Source organism: Dermatophagoides farinae, chromosome 8 (genome assembly GCF_024713945.1).
Source record: "Dermatophagoides farinae isolate YC_2012a chromosome 8, ASM2471394v1, whole genome shotgun sequence".
NCBI classification, from domain to species: domain Eukaryota; kingdom Metazoa; phylum Arthropoda; class Arachnida; order Sarcoptiformes; family Pyroglyphidae; genus Dermatophagoides; species Dermatophagoides farinae.
Window position 1 is genome coordinate 2,402,567 of NC_134684.1, and position 22,762 is coordinate 2,425,328.

Consider the following 22,762-nt stretch of genomic DNA (forward strand, 5'->3'; position numbering starts at 1 on the left):
ACAATTGAAATGAAGAGACAAATAAATCTCATTTTGTTTGAATAATAAACTTTCAACAACAACAACAATGACAATATATTGTACCGTAACATATACAGATATATGGTATGTGTAATCAAAATTATGAAAACGAAACAAAACGTTAGAACTATCTAAAATATCACAGATGAACAAAAGTTAAATTTGTCCATCAATTTCATCATTGTATGGAGAATATCGGATATCTTTTGAAATTATAATTAAAAACCAAAAAAAAATAAAAACTACTACCATCAAACACATTATATTGAAGCATTTCATTTTCATTTTCATTTGTACATAGAATCATCACCAAAAATATAATAATAATGGATGGATGAAAAGAGTTTCAAATTTTCCTCTGACTATGATGAGTATATTTTGCAATATATGATGGTCGTTGAATTCTTTATTCATATTTCTCTTTGTTCAATTTGGTTGGCTAGCATCCATCCAATAAATACAAAAAAAAATAATAACATGCACTTGTGCACACAATCACCAGAAATTGACCAGAAATAATAATAATAACCCGTTTATTCTAAAATTTCATCTCCATCGTGCAAGTGTCCAGTGTGGAATTTTTCTTTTATATTATTTTATATAATAGAAATTCTTTTGCATTCATTGAAGTAAATTTCAAATTTTTTCTCTTCTTTCACTTCTTCTTCTTCTTGTCTCTATGCAAGATTTCAATTCAATTAGGAGAATTGTATTCATTTATCAGGAATTGTATTAACACACATACACACACACATGCATGACTCGATGGCAACCAAAAAATTTTTTTTTTCCATCTCAAATCTAATGTTTGTACCTAGAAAAATAAAAGACAAGCAACACAACATACACACACACACAGAATTGAGCAAGTAATGCATGTTGTAAAGAGTTGTTTCCGTTTTTTTTTCGTTTTTTTTTTGATTGATATTAAAAATAATAAAAGAATTGAATGATATTATTTGCATACCATTGAATGGAATCTTTGATTATTCTAAAAGAATTTGAAAACAAAAAAAAAGAGAAAAGAAGAAAAGAATACCATCTCATACATAGATCAATCATAAGAATCGAAATTAGATAAATCAGATTTTAATTTGAAACAATTGATTCTTTCTATTGATCAATATTAAATTTTATCGATTCGATTTGTTATGTTTATACGATTGCTCGGGTATTTTTTTTAAAGTTTATTTTCCTATTCGAATACCGATTGTATTGTACTGGTACCCGTATCAGTAACCGTAACCGTAACCGTACCATTTGAACACACACACATAGATAAGATCCTCCCATTTTTTTTTGTCATGGATAGCTTTGAATTACCCGCCATAGGATGGCCGCCCATTTAGAATATATATAGTATGAACATTCTTGATTGGTTCATTTTCAAACAGATTGGGCCGTATATCATTGGATTGGATTAGATAGTGAGAATAATGTGAATATAATACAAAAAATATAATCGAGCTTGCCAATCATGGATGATAGTGACAATTTTTTGTTGTTATCATTTGATGCAAATCATCATCATTTAGTAAATGGTGATGATCATATCGGATAAAATATTTGAAAAAAATCAATAAATATGTCTGATCAAGAAGAAACGAATATGGATGATAATTTTAAACAATCATCATCATCATCATCATCATCATCGTCTTCATCGTCGACATCAAGTAATTCATCGAATGATGTGAAAAATTATAATTAATTTTCACAAAAATTAATCTGTAATTTTAACAATTTCATTTTCTAATCTAGATTATCCACATTTGGAAAATCATTTTGAACAAAATTCACAGGCCAATAATCAGCAATCATTGGTCGATAATTGGCCATCATCATATCTAATGCTTGATGAGAATGGTAGTTCATATCATCATCATCAATATCAACATCAACCTAATCATAATCATGATCAACATGGATCAAGTAATATTAAACCAGAATACAATCACTATCCATCTGTTTCAGATAGTGATGTAAGAAATTTTACTAATGAATCGTCTTCATTTGATCCAGCAACATCGTTTCAAAATACCCAAGAACAAAATCAAAAACATTTGATTACTCTTGAAAGTAATTATAGTTCGGCTACCGACGAAGTGCCCAAGCAACATTCAGTGACAAATGGTAAAGAAATTTTGAAAAAAATTGAAACAGTTAAAAACATTCTACCATGTAATGGTAATAATGTACAAAAACCGATTACCTTACGGCCACATTCAACTCCAGCAACATTAATGTGGCTTGAAAATAATTACGAATTAGCCGAAGGTGTTTGTATACCTAGATCAGTTTTATATTTACATTATATTGATTTCTGTCAAATCAATCGTGTTCAACCGGTAAATGCAGCCAGTTTTGGTAAAATAATTCGACAACAATTTCCACAATTGACCACTAGAAGATTGGGCACCAGAGGACAGTCCAGGTTTGTTTTTATTGTTTTGTTTTGTTTTGTTTCAAAATCCATTATAAATAAATTCCTAAATACACGTATGGAATATATATATATATTACAGATATCATTACTATGGAATCGCTATCAAAGAAAATTCACCATATTATCAACTATCATATTCGAAAAAATCTGTACAATTACAATGGTAATCTATGTTTTTTTTCATGTGACTAATTGCCATTACTAATCATAATAATAATCAGATTAAAAACAAAAAAATAGTATGAAGAATGGAATGAAATGACAAAAAAAAATCTAATCAAAATAAGATTATAATATATCTATGTGTGTGTGTGTGTGTCCAAGCAATAATAAATAAATTTAATTGACTAATTTAATAACTCAATTTACCGATTCTGATCCGATTATTGCATTTCATTGGTAGTTATAATCGGATTAAAGTATTTGTGAGTTGTGTGTGTGTGTGAACACGTGCATATTGTGTTATTTGATCAAAAATTAGTGTTTTTTTTTTGTTTGTCTCACATTTAACCCTTTTGATATTTATTTTTTAATTTTTTATACGTAAAAAGTTCTGAAAATGGTCGAAAATATAATAATGGTAATGGTAATAATAATAATAATAATAAATCGATAATGAAAAGAATATCATCACGTACATCATATATGGATAATATATCATCAACATCAACATTGATGACAAGATCACAACAACAACAACAACAACATCAAAATCAATATTTTAACACATCTGATGGTAATCAATCTCAAACAATGAATCCTACATCATCATCATCATCATCATCGATTTTGATCACCAATTCAGAAAACCATCATCAATCCAACATCATTATTGGTTCGAATCAACATCAACAACAACAACATCAACAACAATCAAACGCTAAAATGGTGAGAATTCTTTGGATATATTTTTTTAATCAATCGTTATTACCGCTCGAATTGATAGATACAATGCTATTATAAATAATGAAAAAAAAGTGAAGAGGGAAAAAATTTTTGTGGCCACGCGACCCAAAAACTTTTGCTTGATATAGAGAAAAACAAAAACAAAAATTCATCGCCGAATAAATGAATCTGAATTGTTAAGTGTGTTGAACTCACACACATTCCACAAACACACACACAATCATAGAATTATTAAAAAACAAAAATTCTTTTACGGTTTGCGGATTCTTCATTTTGTTGTTGTTTGTGGCTAAGCATTATGAATGAAAAAAAAAGAAGAAAATTGTTTGCTCGTTTCTTATGTTTTATTTTGTTTTTTTTTTTTGTCTAGAAATTTTTGTTTTTTTACATATTAATTATACTGGTAATGGTTTCTGTTTTCCCTTCCAAATATTCACAGATTGATTTAAATGTCAACTATAATAAAGAAAATAAAATTCGTCCACAATCCGTTCGATTGTTAAATGATGATACGATTAATCATCAACACCATAATGGTCAATTTCAATACTCTACTTCTTCCCCCTCCTCGTCATCGTCGTCATCATCATCATCATCGTCATCATCGGTTATTGAAGAAGAAGAAATAATTGAAGAAGAACCAGAAAATGGTCAACCGAATAGTCAACCAAATAATCTTCAATCGAATAATAATAATAACAATTATTATTATCATTCAACTAATACGGCTAATTTGATGCCCGTATTACCACCATTTCCTACAAATGAAGAATTACAATTATGCCATAATTATCACAACAATTTGGTAAGTGTATATATATGTTTGTTGGATTTTTTTTCTTTCTTTCATCGAGTTCTAGAATCTTGAAATGTTTTTCAACATACATAAAACTTGCATAACAAATCATTTCTGAATGTTTGCATACCATAATGATTGTCAATAATGATGATGATGATACTACTTGTGCTGAAGTCGACAATAATGAGGATATAGAATTGTTTCGACAAATTTTCGATGAACAATTTAAAATAGATAAGTTTGTTGGTATTTCAAAGAATTTTCGTATAGATACAATGGATGAAAAAACATTGGATAAAATGATGACAATAGTAAATTCATGTGAATTTAGAAAGACAATTGCATTTCTCGATCATGATAATGGGTCAAGTATATTTGAGTTTCCGGTAAAACAACAACAACAACAACAGCAACAGCAAAGACAACAACATTCAAATGAACAAATAAATGATGTTGATTTACAAAATTTATTAGCCATCGATGAACAATGTGAATGTGAAATATTATCACGATTAACTGGTATTAATGTTGCATTTCGTAAATCAAATTCATTTACTAAATCTGAATTAAAATCATTAATTCATTATGAAATGAATAATGATAAATGTAAACGGAGAAAAAATTTTGATTTTAAAAAGAAATTTCATAATGGTCATAATTCATATTGGTATCAATGGAAACAACGTTTTCGTATCTATAATTTTTATCTAATAAAGAAAATGTTTGATTCAGTCAATTGTGTGATGATTTGTTGGATGCTTTGTTTTTGTACCAGCATGTTACGTTAAATTATATTATAATTATCATCATTAATAATAATAAATAAATGAATGAATGAATTGGATAAATATGAATAAAATTTCTTATATTTCATAGATACCGACATTTTTACTTATGTATCGTGCACATTGTCAACGTATATTGGATGCAATTGTACGTGCCAATTTTGATGAAGTACATACACTTGTATATCATTTTTGGCAACAAATACCTACACATCTTACACCTGTAATGAATAGCCATTTATTTATCAATCTATTGGCCATATGCGATATTCGTCTATATAGAACAATAATTAAAATTGTTTCAATGACATTTGTACAACCACTTTCACAAATGTAAGTAATTTTTTTTTTTTTTTTTTGAAAATCGATAAAAAAATAAAATTGAATAATTGTTTTTGAATATTGAATTGTATTGTAAATGGTATAATAATCATATAGAGCTTATGGTCAATTAGAACATTTTGCTGCTGCATATGATTCCGTTTTACAGGCTGCTTTACCACGTGAAAATGTTCTATTGATTCAGATTAAATTAGAATTGGCCAGACATTTTATCGTATTGATCAAATGTCTATTAAGACATTGTCGTCTATTTCATACTTTACAGAATCAATTATTCAATAATTGCCATAATAGCGTAGTAGGAAATCTACTTAAACAATTACATCAAGATTGGATGCGAATCGATTTGAATAATCTTTGTGATAAAATTATTGAAATTTATTATAAAACCGGAACGATCAATTATTTGAGCGGAACAACAACAATTTATCCAACAAATGTGTATGAAAAATTACATAAATTATTATATAAATGTAAGATAAGATGATTGTGTGTTTTTCGGCCAAATTTATTCATATACAATATTTTAATCGATTGAATAAAAATGGATTTAGATTTTTCTGAATTTAAATTATTGGTTGCCAATATGGTTGATTGTACTCAATTATTGGATTGGTTTGAAACTACATGGAACGGATCGATGAGAATCTATTTTCAACATCGACAACAACAAACCCAGGAAGAGCATTCAGCAACAACTTTTTTCGACACTGATTTTGCTCGCCATTTTCTAATCATTTGGACATTTGTTAAATGGCAGATTATACAAGAAATGATCAAAATAAAAGCTTCAAGTCATGGTTTGTTTAATTTCACATTTTTGTTTTATGAATTTCGAAACAATTTTAATTCTTTTTATATATACATGCATTATATAGATTTATTCATAACTTTTGGTGGACTATTCGATGATTTTTGTATTTATAAAATCAAGGACATTTATTTTGATCATTGTGTTAAATGGTTTTATGCAAATGCAGCAATGAATTCTAAACCATCGTGGCCACAAAATCATTGTTATGATCCTATGGGTTAGTAGAAACAATCGAATATTAACATTTTCAGAGCTGTTCTTATCACATATTATTTAATTATTTAGAATTGATTCACCATACAACATCATTGGCAAGTAATCTAGCTAGCCAACAACAACAACAACAACAACAACCAAATTCGGATCAATTTATTGAAACATTTAGCGATGGTAATACATCATCTGGCACAGGTTCAAGTTTTTGTTCGAATAATGGCTGCAGTGACAACAACCATTATCATCATCATCATCACCATCAACATTATCATCAAAATCCATATCAAACGAATATAATTTATCCAGAAGTTGATGGCTATGCCAGTACATCTTGTACGACTGAACAACAGCAACATCAACAGTATAGGAATAATAATAATCCTAATCATCATTATACCCAGCAATATCAAACAAGACAAGATAGTTTAATTTGTTTTTCAATGAATTTTCATGCCAATTCTATTCAGGTAATGGCAGCACCTTCATCATCATCATCATCATCATCAATAACGGCTACTGGTATTGGTGATGTATGTCCAACACCGATAACACCAACAACAACAACAGCGACAACAGAAACCACATCATCATCAACATCAATAAATGAATCACGACATCCTCATTATCAATACCATAATCATCATCATCATCATTACCATAAACAATATCAAACATCAAACAATAATATCCCTGTGAATGTGGATACATCACCAACAACAATTACAACATCAACGAATATAGGTCAACAAACATCATCATCATCATCATCAATGGCCAATAATGGTAAATCGATACGATATTATTTCACAACGGAAAATTGTCAAAATATTTACAACACTAATAACAGCAATAATAATAATAATAATCGTTGAAATTAATATGACACACACAGACAGACAACATCGCAAACATAAAATTGAAAGTTTTTATTTGGTCTATGGAAAAAAAAGAATGTTTTTTTTTGTTTCTTCTATATTTATTATATCATTGTTTTTTATCGATCCAAACGGATTGATCGATGTCATATATCGTAAGGTTATATGTATGATGTGTGTGGGAGAGAGAGAGAGACAGAGCTGTGAAATGTGTATTTATATGTGAAAAAAGTAGTAATATTAATAAAACAAAAGAAATAAATTACCTTGACCCAAAAATATTGACCACACACACACACACACACACACACATAGCCAAAACAATGATCTGATGATGATGATGACAATGATGACACATGACCTTGTCTCCGGTTTTAATTTAATGAAACACAAAATGAATTTTTCTGCTTTTGATTTCCATTCTAATAATAAGTAATAATATTATTCAGTGAAAAAAAAATTGGCTGTCAAGATTTTTCAATTTTATTGATGAGATCATGACTACTGAATCACTCGTATTCAACATTATTCTCTCTCTCTCTCTCTCTCTCTCTCTCTCCATGCAATCTCTCTCTCTCTCTTTGTTTGTTGTTTCTGAATCACAATATATATTGATCGGATTAATTTTCATTAATAATCAATCAAAATACCATATAGATAATATAATGTCATAATATTGAATTTATTAAAAAAAACTTGTTTTTTAAATTTTTTAATAAAAAATTTTTTTCTTTAAAAAATCACTATCGAACACCATATTTGGCCAATTTTTCTGCTTCTTCAAGATTTGGTTCAAATATTTTATAATATTTTTCCATCTCTTTTTCAGTGAAACCATGTTTAGGACCCAATTCTTTGATCGATGGACATTGTCTTGTTACTTCTAGATCAGTGAAATCTAAATCACATTCACCACCAAGATAACGTGGTAGATTTTCGGCTGGAATATATTTTAGAATTTCTTGACCATCACAAAATCGTATAGTTCTTTCGGTACTTCCAAGAAAAACTTTAGCAATCGACCACATTGGACGTAATTTACCTGGTACATTATGACATAAAGTATATCGTAAACCATATGGATAATATGATTGTACTAGTTGAATCATAAATTGTAGAAATTCCAGATCTAGATTCCACCAACTCATTCCGACTGCATCAAACATAAAAACAAAACCATTTGGACCACTTTTTTGATCAACATAATCGATGACACCGGCAACAAATTGTTTAAAAAAATTATTTAATACTTGAATTCTTCTATATACTTTGACACGTATATAGATAACATTACGACCTTTGTAATCGGTACCCAATGGAAACAATGCGGCTGATTTGGCAAATTCAATAGGCAAATCTTTAGCATCACGATCATTGATACCAAAAATTTTTCGCCATTTAAAAGCATCGATCATTTGTTTAAGAGCTTTATCTTCATTATCACGATTCCATTTTATGAAACGCAATGTCCACCAATCATTCATCATGATCATATTGATATCTTTTTCATGAAATAATTTTGGATCATTTCGATAGTGATTCAAAAATTTATTACGAACATTTACAATTGTATCGGAATAATTTTTCTGTGAAGAATCGTCATTATCGTTGTTGTTTTGATTTTTGTCCATTATTGTTGATTTTTTTTTGTAAAAAAATAACTAATTGATGATATTTAAACAAAATTTCGATTGAAATGATGACCAGATATTTAGATTAGACGTGACAATCTTAATTTTGTTTGTCATATACTCATCGGTTGACCACGTTGACAACGACGAATAAAAAAAATGACACAAATGAAAAAAGTAGATGCTCATGAATGAAACAACAAACATATAAACAAAAAAATATTATTTACGTAAAATCTATATGTGTTCAAACAATAACGATCAGTTCGTCATTGGGGCCAGATTTTCGCGTTTTCGTTTCATTTCATTTCTTCATCAGATATTGAAAAGTACATTCAAATAAGAGTGTGAGAGAGAGAGAGTGAGAGAATGAGAGAACGAGAATAGTAAAAAAAATGAAAATTGTTTCGTTTCAGCAAACACATCTGCACACAACCACCGTATAGCGCGTAGTTATGTCATGCCGTATTTTCAAGAAAACAAAAACAAAAAAAAAACATAAATTGAACAACTTTGACCAAAAGTTTACATTGGAAATTTGTGTGAAAAAAAAATCTCTCACTCTCTTCGATCGATCGATCGATAGACATTTCCATTAATTATGAGGATGATGATGATGATGATGAGAATACCTTGGAAAATCAACATCTCTCACATGAATGTGTGTACCAACTTTTGTCATATGTAAATTCTATCATAACTTCATCGTCAATATATGTTTTTTTTGGCCATAAAATGATTTGGCAAAAAAAAAATTTCAGAACGATTGCAATCGATATACATTTTGAGTGATGATGAATCGATATTGATGTTTTATATCTCAAGGACAAACGATATTGCTAATGAAGATGATTATGATGGGGAAAGACAGAATTTTTTTTTTACACCAAAATATTCAAGAAAAAGGTGAAAAGTTTTATTATTAAGTCAACTAATTTATTGAATATACATCATTGAATCATTGTTAATAAATGATTGTCATGAAAAAATTTTTCTTTTTCTGTAAAATTTAAAATGTCATTTTTTAAAATTGAATTGAATTAAATTTTCACAACAAATTCAAGTGTAAAAGAAAAATTATTTTTTTACTTGGACACGAATTTTTTCCGGATTAGTTTGTAATGTTGACCACATTCGTTGTAGATCATTATTATAATGTTTGATAATATTAGCTCGTTTCAATTTCATAGCTGCTGTCAATAGATCATTATCGGGTGCCCAAATTTCATTGCACAAAGAAATTATTGATGGTAATTCAATAGATTTCAAACGTTGTCGAATACCGACAGCAATAATATTTTCATGTAAAATTTTTATAATTTCTGGATGATCATGTTGAATATTGTTTGCATTTGAAATGAGTCCATTTGATGATTCGAATTGTTGTTTTTCCAAGGTTTTTATAGACATAAAATTCGGCACAACCAATGCGGCCAAACAATTTAATGTTGCATTTGGAACGATACAAATATTATCCACATAACAGCTACTTTTTAATATGGCTTCAATCTGAATTTTGGAAAAAAAATATAAAGAAAATTTTCAAATTTTCCCAATGAAAATGATATAATTACAAACCTTTCCTAATGAAATAAATTCTCCATTAGCCAATTTTACTATATCTTTTTTACGATCAATTATAGAGAATGTACCGTCTGAATGAATTTCTGCAATATCGCCAGTAATGAACCAATGAAAACCATCTGAATCGAAAAATGCATCTCGAGTAGCTTCTTCCAGATCAAGATAACCGGAAGATATCATTTTACCACCGATGATCAATTCACCACGAGGATTTGGCTTGTCATCAATAAAATAATTGCCTTCATACCAATTCACTACACGTACTCGTACACCATTCAATGGTGATCCAATTCGTCCATAGGAAAGATCTTTGAAATCCATAGAGAATACACCACCCGATGTTTCTGTTGATCCATAACCTTGAATCAATGTTACATTCAAAGCACATTTGATTCGTTTTTGTAGATCATATGCTAAAGGTGCTCCACCAACCACCATATAATGTAGATTACCGCCAAATTGTTCTTGTACTTTTGAACAGAGCAGCTTATTTACTATAGGGGTAGAATAACCTGTAATAAGAAATAAAAAAAATTGATAACTTCAAATCTTTGGAGAAATTCACTCAAAATCATACCTTTGCTAATCCAATGTGCTTTATAATCGATAAGATAGTCAAAAATTGCTTTCGAGAATGGAGTTCGTTTTTGTAATTTATTATAGATCTCTTTTTGCATTCGATCCAAAACTAACGGAACACTGATCATCACAGTTGGTTTTAATAATTGAAGATCACAGATTTGACCTTTAGCTAAACCTGGTGCTGATTCATTCAATGTAAATGGTGTTGCATAACCAACTTTGACACCACCTAGGAATAAGAATAATTCGATGGAAAATTCCAATACATGAGCTTGTGGTAAATAAGCTATATAAGTGTGGCTCGGTCCGGTCATAATAACATCGCGTACAACTTTTCCAATGGTCATTGCAGCTTCTTTCATTTGACGTTGCGTGATTTTGACTCCTTTAGGAATGCCTGTAGTTCCAGAAGTGAACATGACACCAAATAAATCGTCTGGTTCTAAACATTTTGATTCAATATGTCGATATTTGTCCAAACGGCCCAGATTTTTGATCTCATTCAATGTATAAACTTTAATATTGGAATCGAATGTTGGAATTTTTTGCTTTTTAGGTCCTATTTTTTATTATTATTAAATTTACAGATTGAAATGGACTACTAACAATGTATGAATTGAACTGCAAAACTTACCTTCATAATAGATGATCGTTTTAAGATGTGGACAATTCTTCACGAAACCATGAACACGATCCACCAATTCAAAACTAACAAATATAATTTTAACTTTTGTTTGATTGAGAGCATGAATTAATCCTTGATCAGTAAGTGTATGGAATACCGTTACAATTAAAGCACCGGCTTTTCCACTAGCAATCATTGATATCATAAAATCGAATCCAGTTTCCGAATAAATGGCAATAGGATCATGTTTTTTGAAACCAACGGCATACAATCCACGATTAATGGCTTCAACTTGTTCCAGAAAATCACCATATGTTACCCATTTGTAATTACTTAATTTATATTTTCGTAAAACTTTTCCATCAATTTTGATTGGATTACCCGATTGATCATGTTGAATTTCTTCTTCCAATATTTTTCGATAACCAATCGATGGTAGATCATTTGGATATAATTCTGATCTTGCATATATAGCTTCAGTTATTGTATTACATTTCATCAATGGATGATGCGGTATTGGTACATCATGTTCGAATTCTAAATATTCAGCATTTGACAATGATTCTGGTATGCCATTTTGTCGTATGAATCGTCCACGTTTGATAAAATTTGCGCCACACATTCCGGCCATTTTCAATGTTTTCCATGGTTTTTCAAGTAGATAATAGATTGGTATGGTGAAAAATGTATAAACATAAACCACAGATTTGACAATATTGACTACAATAACTACCAAAAATTCTACTAAAGATAAGGCCATTTTAGTGATAATTGCACTGCGAGCGATTTTTTTTTCTTAATAATTTTTTGCTTGTCTTTATGTGATGATGATAGTGGAATAGTTGAAAAATTGAAATTTATTTTCAATTTCAAAAAAAAAGATTTTGAATTAGTCCAAATTATTGATTGTTAAATGTAAATTTCAATTTGTAAAACTTTTTATAGATGATGATGATGATGATGAAAGTACAGGATATGCACAAAGAGGTCACGAAAATTTTTTTTTTATCTCACCCACACACACACACGCACACATTTAACAAAAAAAAAAAATTTAAATTTGTGATTACACAATTTTTTTACGCAGAAATTCTGACCAGATTAGCGGATATGTACGCAAATAAAAATGGGAAGTTATTTCTTCTTATCGATAACTGATATGAACCCAATGAACACGAACAAATTCAAATTCGAACATACAAAATAGATATTTTTTTGTTGTCATTCGTTTGACATTGGTTTGATGAATTTTCTTAGTTTTTCATGTTATATGATGAAAAGTCAAATGATGATAGAATACTGTGCACGAAATACGAGGAGATGAAAAGGACATGCAAACAATATTTTTTTTTATTTTTTTTTTTGCACATTATAAAAGCCCCAAGTGTCCACTTTGTATATGTGGTGTGTGTGTGTGTGTGTGTATTCGATGCACTGTAAAGAGAAAAAAAACACTGCTGGAAACAAAGAAAATTTGTCCTGGATGGAACACAATGGTCATCAAGATTTTTCTTCTTTTCCAATTGTTGTTGTTGTTGTTGTTGTTGTAAAGGGAAATGAAAAATTTATTATTTTTTTTTTTTTGCATTTAAACTTTTAAATTTGATTGTTGTTCATTTCCAATAGACACACCAATTTACACGCCTACTTATTTATTCGATATTTTGAACACTTTTATAACAACGATTAACAACGATGATGATGATGATGTGTGCGGCTTGGAAATTGTGTTTATATGTACCAAATCAATCAATCAATCATTTTTTTTCTGTGGACAAATAAAGGCCATCCAACAGTGATGATAATGATGAAAAATACTTTTAACACACACACACACACACACACACACACACATTCTATTCGATTCGTTTTCCTAGCTATTACATACATACACCATATGCAATGAAAATTTTTGGACAACAACAACAAAGAAAATTTGTGTCAAAGATAAACGTAAGGAAAACGAATAATTGAACGGAACATTTTTTTTCACATTTGCACATTATGGACTTGATCATTTTACCTTTGTTGTTGTTGTTGTTGTTGTTAATCCTCAAGTTGTTGTTGTTGTTGTTGTTGTTGTTCGTTACAAAAACGAACAAAAGATACGGATGACCAAAACGTACTTTGACTTTCTCTTTCACACACGCACACTTATAATTTCTCACTTTTTTTTGAATTCCATTAAGTAATGTAAAAAAAAGACAATTCCAAGAAAGTGAATACAACAACAAAAAAACTGGATACCGAGGCATCCTTTATTTATTTGTCACTACATGTGAACATTTCCTCCCCTCCTTATGTTGTTCGATTGTTGTTGGTGGATCTATTTTTAGGTTTTTAGGTTTAAAAACTCTTGCATATGTATGTATGGCAAATTTGTATTCCATAATTTAAATTATCAAAAAAACAAACAAAAAAAAAGAAAAACCATAGTCATTTGTCTTTATGTTCATTTTATGCTTCTCTATCATCATCTATCATAAAACGGGTGATGATGATCGATTTTTTTCGCCATCATAACCGGTTTTTTTTTCTTTTCTCTATTTATTCAACGATATGTGAGATTTCTTTTGTTATCCAAATATATGTTTTTCATTTGAATTGTATTTGAAAATGAAATTGACCGAAACAAAACTTACAACTATTGATTGATCAGATCATTTGTCATTTTTCTAAGCCATTAAATACCGCCAATTTTGTTGTGTGATGAAAAATTTAAATAATTTCAAATGTTTATTTGTCTACACTAGATGACACTACTGGGATCCAACTTTAATTTGATATTTTGTTGTTTTATGATGATAATAATAAAAAATGACGAATTTCCACATTCAATCAATTCTCATTTTGACAATGGACAATCATTTTTATCATTGCATAATGGAATTTTTTTTATGTTCAATTATGAAAAGTAAAAAAAAATTTTTTTTTTGTTGCTGGTTGAATCGCGTACACTGGCCAGGATGATGGATATGAAAATGACATCATAATTGGGGTTTTTATTTATTGTTTATTTCCATCTTTTTTCCTTTCATTTTTGATCAATTAACAAAGAATTTTTTTATTCATTTTTTTTCATTTAAATTGATTCTCTTTTTTTTCTTCTCTACCAGTTATTCGATTATTCAATATTTTGCATGGAAAAAAAACAATCATTCATATTCGAGTCGATATTGGAAAACAAAGAAAAAACTATTTGAAACAGATTGAAATCTAAATTGATATTTTATTGAATGTATGTATTTTAAATGATATTATTATTTTCGAAATTTTACAATAAGAATTCATTTGTTATCTCAATTATCAATCGAATCGTTTTTAAAATAGTTATGGCTGCCATCATCGATAGACATAATCATTCAAGTTTTTTCAATGTCAATGTTAAAATATCTAATTATCTGACTAAATTCACCTTGGAATTTTTTTTTTTTTTTTTGGAAATTTTCAATTTTTCTCTCATTCATGCAATCACTGGCTTTGAATTCTCATCTTAATTGTTTGTCAGTATCTTTCACACGAAATACGTAAAAAATTTTCCAATTGAATTGTTTTTCTTCAATATACGGTGTATTATTCAATCAAATCATCATCAGCCAATATAGGTAGTTTGTCATCAAATTTAATCATGCATCAATCACAATCTGGCGGTAATCAACAATCGATTTGGTGGTGGATGGCAACCAACCCATCACCATTATCGTCATCAACTGAAGAGAAACTGAAAAAACTTGTTGTAAAAGCAAACAATAATAGCACGAATGAAGATACCTGGTTATTCACAACGAATCCTATTCAATTTCATTATCCTTTGAGTCATCATCAGTTTGATAATAATAATAATAATATTTTTGTGCATCAAAAATTGAATAAAAATAAAGAAAAAATGGACACACTTCCCAGAACATTCAACGAGATGGCCAAAGATCTTCATGATGACCAACATGGAATTGTTCATAAAATCAACTATAAGCATTATGCCATTATGACTGTTTTGTTCACTATTCTTGTGCTTTCCAGTAAGTTTTTTTCAGAATATTTCAACGAATCTTATATAAATTCATTGATCTATTATCATTGTAAATAGTGATCTGGCTTTTGGCTCATGATTCGCATAAATGTACGGTTGATCAACATACAGTCGATACTTGTCTACGACGTTTGACATTTTTCTCAGAAATTAATCATTTTCCTACCAATGGAAAAGAATTGGACAAATATTGCAAGTACGGATCCCCATTAAGTTCATGATTCATTGGTGTTGACTAATAATGATTTTGTTTGTTTAATCAAAGAGATAAAATGGAAAGTGTCAAATGTTTAAGACATTTTGTCGAAGGCTGCCTTGAACCGGATAAACTTCAACGCAGTTATTTCAAAAAATTTGTCTCCAACTATCAACGACAATTGGACAAGATTTGTCTTCGTTATACTGAACGACAAAGTTTGTTTGATTTATATTAACGATAAATTATTATTTCTTCCATAATAACTAATTAATTAATAATTAAACTTGATAGGATTCCTTGAATATTCGGATTGCCTTTCCGAAAGTGATTTAATACACAATGTTTCCACCTGTCAGAATGCATTTCAGAATCAATTGATTTACATTGCACAGAATCTGGATGGCGAACAACGACTTCAAGCTGCATGTTGTGCTTTTGGTGCACGTTCTGATTGTTTAGATCGAACAATATCAACCGTTTCTTGTGCTAGTAATAATCAAGTTAGAAGTTTTGTTCTGGATCAAATCGAAGGACCTTTTCTTGGAATCATCGATTCAGTATGTGAACCATATCATTCAACACGATACGGTTGTCAACAATTAGTCGAACCAACACTGTATGAGAAACTATTCGAACATCCGGAAACATTGATTAGAAAATATGATCAAACAAAAATGCTTTCATCGGATGAAATGGATTTTTCATCACCATCATTGGTCAATGATTCGATTACTAATTCTACGAATTCAATCAGTTCTCGATTCAAGGTTGTTCAATTAATATTCTATGAAAAATTTCTTTCCTATTTTATCATAATCCGGTCAAATTAATTTCAATGAAACAATGAATTCCATTTAATTATTGATTGTTGAGCTTTGTTTAATGATAGATTTGTCATCACCATTCATATATATACTATAGTAATAAGGTATTTATTGTAAATATAATATAACAATAATTTTTAAAAAAATTTTTCCTAAATAAAACATATAACAGAATTTTATTTCATTTATTATTTGAAAAATTTGTTTAGTTCAAAATAGCATTGATTTTATCGTAGATTATTAGAATCCAACACATGAAAATATCACGAGCAAATATAATTAACCATCACAAATTGATTGGAACTGGTTTTTGTTTGTACGTTGGGTCAAGATCATAATTTCGACCATATAAAGCTAATGTGCTTAATTCAATAGCTTTACTTTCCGGATTGTCTTTGGCACCTAATTCAACGAAATGTTCAGGTTTATCCGGTACATTTACTTTCCAATATTTCCATTTATTTTCAGGATTAATGAGCTGATTTTTAGGACCAACGGCACTGGGATATACGGCAGTACTTTCACTAAATGCTCCTCTTAGTTTTGCGTAAACGAATCGAGAATTAAGTTCTTGATTTGAACCAAATTGTGAACAATCTTTTTCCACTTTTCCAATGTTCCAACGTGATGATGGACAGACAACAACGGCACAAATCTCTTCAGTCCAACGATAAGTACCTGGTCGCGTACGATTAGCCACCATTAAATAGTAACGTTCTTCGGGAGTAAAATATTCAAGCATATTTGCTAATAATGGTACACGATCCACCCATGACTCCCGCGGTTGATCTTTCACAGCTAAACGGTATTCAATCTGGCAACAAACACCTTTATAGCAGATATGAAATTCAGAATCTTTTGAAGATAATTCCACTAATGTTACATCCAAAAGATTCATGTTAAGATGATGGTATTTTACAGAATTTGGAATCGGAATCTGTTGAGGTACTTCAATAATTTCGCTATCCAAAGGACAAACAGATTTATCCGTTTCTCGGGGCTTGATGGGAACATTTGCCAAAACTAAACGTTCAACAGAATCATCGTATAATGCTGTAGCTAGTGTTTGATGTGGTCCAACATAAATACCACTGCCACGTGAGCCCAGCTAAAAAATAAAAATTTAGAAACAATCAAACAGAGAAGACTTATTTTTATACCTCGACACGATGAATGTTTGAAGCTAATAATGTGACATTGTTACCAAAGGCCCATGCCATTTGATATTGACTAGAAGATAACATTGGGGCTTCATCAAACCACCACGTCGGAAAAAGCATGGTATCAAATTTGTTTTGTTCTGCTAGAAAATGTCCGGGCGTCTTAAAGATCATGTCGAAACATATTTGCATACCAAGCCGTCCTAATTCTGTATCGATGACCAGTAATTCTGGTTTCGGTGGAATATTCATGGTCATCTCACCGAACAAATGCATTTTGTGATAACGTCCCAAGAGTTTACCTTGGCGATCGAACAAGACGGCCGTATTGAATAAAAATTTTTTATCAGCAGGGCAAGAATCTGATGTGTTGCTAATGCCTAATTCTTCGCATGATTTTCGATCAATCAAATCTGCTACAACGAATATTTCATGTTTTTGAGCTAGACATGCTAACCGATTATACACAGACTTTGTTTCCAGTGTACATGCATTTGTTTCACCATCGGGAATATCCGAAGCGAATTCGTCAGCTTTTTCACGTGAAGCAATATTATAGATGAGACCATCTTCGGGAAAAACGATAATATCGGCACCCTAAATACAAAATTAAAATTTTTAAAATTAATTAGTCAATTTTTTGAGAAAAATACTTGTTTTTTAGCTAAGGCAGCTGCGTCTTCATAGACTTTGAAATTCAATTCTATTATCTTGGCGAAATCGGATAATTGGCGAACATTTGTTTGATGAACATGATCAAGAACGGCGGCACGAAAGCAACCTTCGGGTGCTTTTTTCGTTTCAATCACGATGAATGTCATCAACGATAACAATAACCAACATCTCAATGGTTGCATCATGCTTGTAATTTTATTCGGCAATAATTATGGTTTCAAATGAGAAATTGACTTGATGAGCGATAGAACTAGATAATTTATTCATTCGTCCAGATTTATATATTATGTTTATTTATACAATTTTAAGTACATATTAGTGAAAAATATCTAAGAAAATTAATTAAATTAGATATGTTTCAAGTATCAAGAGGATGTACTGATTTTATCATTGGAAAAAAACCTCTTGAACTCGATTAAAATAACGAAGTAATCAAAAAAAAAACGGATGATTTTTATTATTATTGATGCGCGCATGTCTTTGTTTTTCAAAACACGCAGAATTGTTTCCAAGCATTTTTTTTGCAATGTATTCTCATTTTACGAATACGTCCTTTATGAGGAATTCACTAGTGTTGCAATTTTTCCGTTCAAATGTTTCCTGCTCAAATTTTTTTTTCTCACACATTCACTTTTCGTTCTTTGTTTAATTTTGTTAAATTTGATTTCTTTCGTTAAAAAAAGGTTTTTTTTTGTAATTTTTTCAAAAATGGATCGACGTTTACCACCATTAACTTGTGACAATTGGAATGAATGGAAAAAAGAATCTAAAATCATATTAAATCGTTTGTATTTATGGTCTATTGTCGATGATGATCAACTTTCGGATAAACACAAAGCTTTGGATGATGCAATCGTCGAAATGATTCTATTTTCTATCGAAGATAAATCCTTGATGATTTCATTGGCAAAAAATTGTTCGTCATCAAATAATTTGTGGCAAAAATTATGCGAACATTTCGAATCCTCAGCAAGTGTTAATATTGAAACAAATGATGAAATCGAATCATCTAATTTTGCTGCTATACAGATCAAAAAGGATACTCACGATGTTCAAATACAATCATCATTGTTGGACTTATCCGGATCTCTACCCGATGATTTCGAAGAACTTTTTGCTCTTGTTCAACAATTAGAAATTAAAGTAATTGAAACTTTGTCTGAAATCAAAGATGAATCATTGGTCATCGAAAAAGGCATCAGAATTCGACAGCAATTTTTGGATTTCATTGGTGTTGTCGAAAATTTTTGTGTTCCTTGTGAAACAGAAACTATTATCACATGTGATTCTCCACGATCTTCGAATTTAATTAATGATGTTTCTGACTTTAAACCACGTGAAATTGAAACCATTGATGAAACTAAATGTAAATCGAAAAAGTCAAAACCAACAGTTTCTGAATGTGAAAATGAAATAACATTCGAAAATATCACGACCTGTGAAAATCAAAATAATTTTTTGGATGATCAACATAACAAAAAGTAAAGACGAAGAAGTTATTGATGAAATTTTGGTATGTTTAAAAGAACCTACTGCAAATGACACTGTAGTGGAAAATGACTCATCTTTTTTGAGACCTAATAACGAGAAAAATGATAATCTTCCCTGGTTAAAAACTAACGATTTAAATCTATGGTCTCGTTTGTTGATTCTTGATCAGACATTTTTGTCAAAATTGGATAAATTTTATTGCAATTCTAGTGGTGAATATTGGCTTTTTGATGATGATGGCAAAATATTCCGTTATGGTCATCATGATCGAAATCGAGAAGATTTTACTGATATCCAATCACCAATATTAATCAATGAATTGAGTAATGAGCTTATCAAATCGATTGTCCCTTGCTTTAATTATAAGAGTACTTGGTCTCTGATTCTAACCCAAGATGGACAGCTCTATGCTATTGGCGATAATCAGTATGGACAACTTGGCATTGGTAATACAGAATTTCAACATAGACCAGTTTTTGTTTCGGGAAATATTCGTAAAGTTTCTTGTGGTATATACCATGCCTTGGCGATAACTAATGATGGAAAAGTGTTAAGTTCTGGCTCGAATCAATTTTTTCAAAACGGACACAAAATAAAAAGTCATGGTAAATTAACACTTAGCGAAATTGATTCATTTCGAAATGATCGAGTCATGGATATCACTTGCACTATTAATGCTTCAATAATTATGAAAGAATTTCATGAAATATATCTGTTCGGTTCTTTTAATCGAAACATTTTTTTTCCACCAAAACTCATCATTTTTGATTCATTCATAACAAGAATTGTTGGTGGCCGAGATGAATTTCTTGTTCTTTCCAATGAAATGAAACAAAATCATGATCGTACTAGTGAACAAGCTCATATCTATCAATCGAATAATGAATCAAAATTTATTAGTCACAAGATCAAATTTGATTTTTCGGAATCTAAAATAATTGCTGTTTATCCTCAAATTTATTCCAGTAATTACGTATTTGTTACTGAGGATGGCTTATGCCACATCATCTGTTACCAGCAACCACGACAAATAATAACAACAAAATTTTCATCAGTACCCGATGTTTTTTGTTTGTTTCTTTATCCACAAACGGGATCAATTATTCGTTTACCAAAAGAGTTGACCCAGAATCTCGATCGTATTTCAACATTGAACAATCCAGGTGTGGCTGATATTATTTTTAAAATTCCAAATTCAAATGTATTGTATGCTGAACGTGAACGTTTAAGTGGACGTTCATTTTTTTGGCACAACTCATTCAATTGCCAATGGGCGAGCAAATATCCGGCCACTATTCATTTTAAATATTTGCCATTCTATCTTTATTTACGTTTTGTTTATGAAATGCCCGATTTGAAAATGATCAATTTGTTGGATTTCATTGAAGAATTGTATGATTTGGGCAGAAAATTTGAAGATGGTGATTTTATTCATTATCTTAATAATTTAGCCAATCGTAAAGCTAAAATCAATAATAAGCCAACTTAAATGTTAATTTTTTTTTCGATTTCCGAAAGAACCCTTTAAATAATTTTGATGTTTCATTTTTTTTCCATTCAGATACATAATCTTTTTGTAAATCAAATTAATCGATAAAAATAATTTTTTCAAATATAATTTGTTTATTAATGATAAGATATAATGATAATAATAATGAGATTTAATTGAATAAAGAATTATATAATTCACAATGGATTTTTTCTGTTCAATTCAATATGGTATGATTATCGAAAATATTACGACGCTGTTCTTTTACTTGACGTTTCCATTTGTTTTGTGAATGACCAACACGATTCAATACACCGATTGGTCCGGCTGCCGTTATATTTACATCATCGGTTATACCACTAAATTTGAATGAAAAAAAAAATTGAATGGATTTCTCTAAAAAAAAATTATTAACAATACATACGATGATGATGATATTCGATGTCTAGCGGATTGACTATCCGAATCTCGTTGAGGAGGTTGTTGATGTTCTTGTTGTTGTGGTTGTTGTTGTTGTTGCGATCCATCCGATGGCTGTTGTTCATGTTCTTCTAATGAAACTTCTTCATTGAAATATTTATAACTGTTCCTTGATTGACCTGATTGAAATCGAATAGAATATAAATGAAAAATTTGTTGATAATTGCAATATGAAAAATAGATACGTTTATGAATCCATGGATCAAGAATCATTAGAAACAGCATATAAATGACCAGAAAAGATATGACACCAATGATGAATATGACAAAGAAACGAATAATGGATGTATCTCTTGATTCATATTTACATTCACAGCGTGGACAAAATTCTTTTGCTTTCGATTGAACATCGGATGATAATTGTGGCAGAACAACGAAATCACAATTACATTGATTGGGAGCTACATTTCTAATGTATAATTTTCTTGTAGTACCTTTGGTTGCATTGCTTACAACACTAGGCACTGGACATATACATTTACATCGAACATCTTCATATTGGCCATCGACCGATCCAATGATCAACATAATAAATGGTAAACATGTTAAAAATAGACAGAAATTTACTTGATTTGCCATTTTTTTTACAAGAAAAGTCTCAACAAAAACAACAGAATATTAGGTCATTTTTAAATTTAAGATTTTTATTCAAAAATGATCTTGAGTAGGAGTTTTTTAAAATATTGACATGGCAAAATTTGTCAAATCGCAAAAATTGATGGCAAAAAAAATGTAAACAAAAGACTGTTCAAATAGGACGTATGGAATTTAAAAATGACGCGCCAACA

The 22,762-nt window shown here is 29.9% G+C and overlaps 8 protein-coding genes across 11 annotated transcripts; 4 read left to right on the forward strand and 4 right to left on the reverse strand.

Moving 5' to 3' along the window:
- Positions 1-1,566: 1,566 nt before the first annotated feature.
- On the forward strand, positions 1,567-2,634 carry LOC124495710 (uncharacterized). The gene is made up of 3 exons (XM_075733448.1): positions 1,567-1,697; positions 1,783-2,455; positions 2,547-2,634. Exons 1-3 carry the CDS (start codon positions 1,607-1,609, stop codon positions 2,632-2,634), a joined length of 852 nt encoding a protein of 283 aa, XP_075589563.1. The 5' UTR covers positions 1,567-1,606.
- LOC124495709 (uncharacterized) lies at positions 2,568-7,915 on the forward strand. Of its 2 annotated transcripts, none has more exons than XM_075733171.1 (8): positions 2,568-2,630; positions 3,019-3,355; positions 3,813-4,178; positions 5,049-5,290; positions 5,396-5,772; positions 5,854-6,099; positions 6,178-6,330; positions 6,399-7,915. In XM_075733171.1, the coding sequence occupies exons 2-8, from the start codon at positions 3,083-3,085 to the stop codon at positions 7,199-7,201; spliced, it is 2,460 nt and encodes an 819-aa protein (XP_075589286.1). In that variant the 5' UTR covers positions 2,568-2,630; positions 3,019-3,082; the 3' UTR covers positions 7,202-7,915. The 2 variants fall into 2 exon arrangements, with proteins under 2 accessions (XP_075589286.1, XP_075589287.1); XM_075733172.1 differs by lacking the exon at positions 2,568-2,630 and adding an exon at positions 2,782-2,892.
- On the reverse strand, positions 7,776-9,472 carry LOC124495979 (motile sperm domain-containing protein 2). The gene has a single exon (XM_047059433.2). It carries the CDS (start codon positions 8,833-8,835, stop codon positions 7,948-7,950), a length of 888 nt encoding a protein of 295 aa, XP_046915389.1. The 5' UTR covers positions 8,836-9,472; the 3' UTR covers positions 7,776-7,947.
- Positions 9,473-9,729: 257 nt separating this feature from the next.
- On the reverse strand, positions 9,730-13,528 carry LOC124495975 (long-chain-fatty-acid--CoA ligase 4). Its single transcript, XM_047059430.2, has 4 exons — positions 11,636-13,528; positions 10,997-11,560; positions 10,414-10,931; positions 9,730-10,344 (listed from the first exon to the last, which is right to left on the reverse strand). The coding sequence occupies exons 1-4, from the start codon at positions 12,384-12,386 to the stop codon at positions 9,913-9,915; spliced, it is 2,265 nt and encodes a 754-aa protein (XP_046915386.2). The 5' UTR covers positions 12,387-13,528; the 3' UTR covers positions 9,730-9,912.
- A 926-nt stretch (positions 13,529-14,454) lies between these two features.
- Positions 14,455-16,864, forward strand: LOC124495978 (uncharacterized). 3 transcript variants are annotated; one of them, XM_075733713.1, is made up of 6 exons: positions 14,455-14,540; positions 14,743-14,864; positions 14,957-15,645; positions 15,714-15,852; positions 15,922-16,070; positions 16,147-16,864. In XM_075733713.1, exons 3-6 carry the CDS (start codon positions 15,255-15,257, stop codon positions 16,683-16,685), a joined length of 1,218 nt encoding a protein of 405 aa, XP_075589828.1. In that variant the 5' UTR covers positions 14,455-14,540; positions 14,743-14,864; positions 14,957-15,254; the 3' UTR covers positions 16,686-16,864. The 3 variants fall into 3 exon arrangements, with proteins under 3 accessions (XP_075589828.1, XP_046915388.2, XP_075589827.1); XM_047059432.2 differs by having other exon boundaries at positions 14,518-14,624; XM_075733712.1 differs by lacking the exon at positions 14,455-14,540 and having other exon boundaries at positions 14,616-14,864.
- Positions 16,826-18,996, reverse strand: LOC124495976 (pantetheinase). The gene is made up of 3 exons (XM_047059431.2): positions 18,493-18,996; positions 17,840-18,436; positions 16,826-17,787 (listed from the first exon to the last, which is right to left on the reverse strand). The coding sequence occupies exons 1-3, from the start codon at positions 18,697-18,699 to the stop codon at positions 16,966-16,968; spliced, it is 1,626 nt and encodes a 541-aa protein (XP_046915387.2). The 5' UTR covers positions 18,700-18,996; the 3' UTR covers positions 16,826-16,965.
- A 160-nt stretch (positions 18,997-19,156) lies between these two features.
- Positions 19,157-21,701, forward strand: LOC124495974 (RCC1 and BTB domain-containing protein 1). The gene is given in 2 exon segments (XM_047059429.2): positions 19,157-19,989; positions 19,991-21,701. Coding segments are annotated over 2 exon segments (2,271 nt in total). The 5' UTR covers positions 19,157-19,222; the 3' UTR covers positions 21,495-21,701.
- Positions 21,609-22,691, reverse strand: LOC124495980 (proton-transporting V-type ATPase complex assembly regulator TMEM9). Its single transcript, XM_047059434.2, has 3 exons — positions 22,160-22,691; positions 21,919-22,093; positions 21,609-21,853 (listed from the first exon to the last, which is right to left on the reverse strand). The coding sequence occupies exons 1-3, from the start codon at positions 22,551-22,553 to the stop codon at positions 21,712-21,714; spliced, it is 711 nt and encodes a 236-aa protein (XP_046915390.1). The 5' UTR covers positions 22,554-22,691; the 3' UTR covers positions 21,609-21,711.
- Positions 22,692-22,762: the final 71 nt, after the last annotated feature.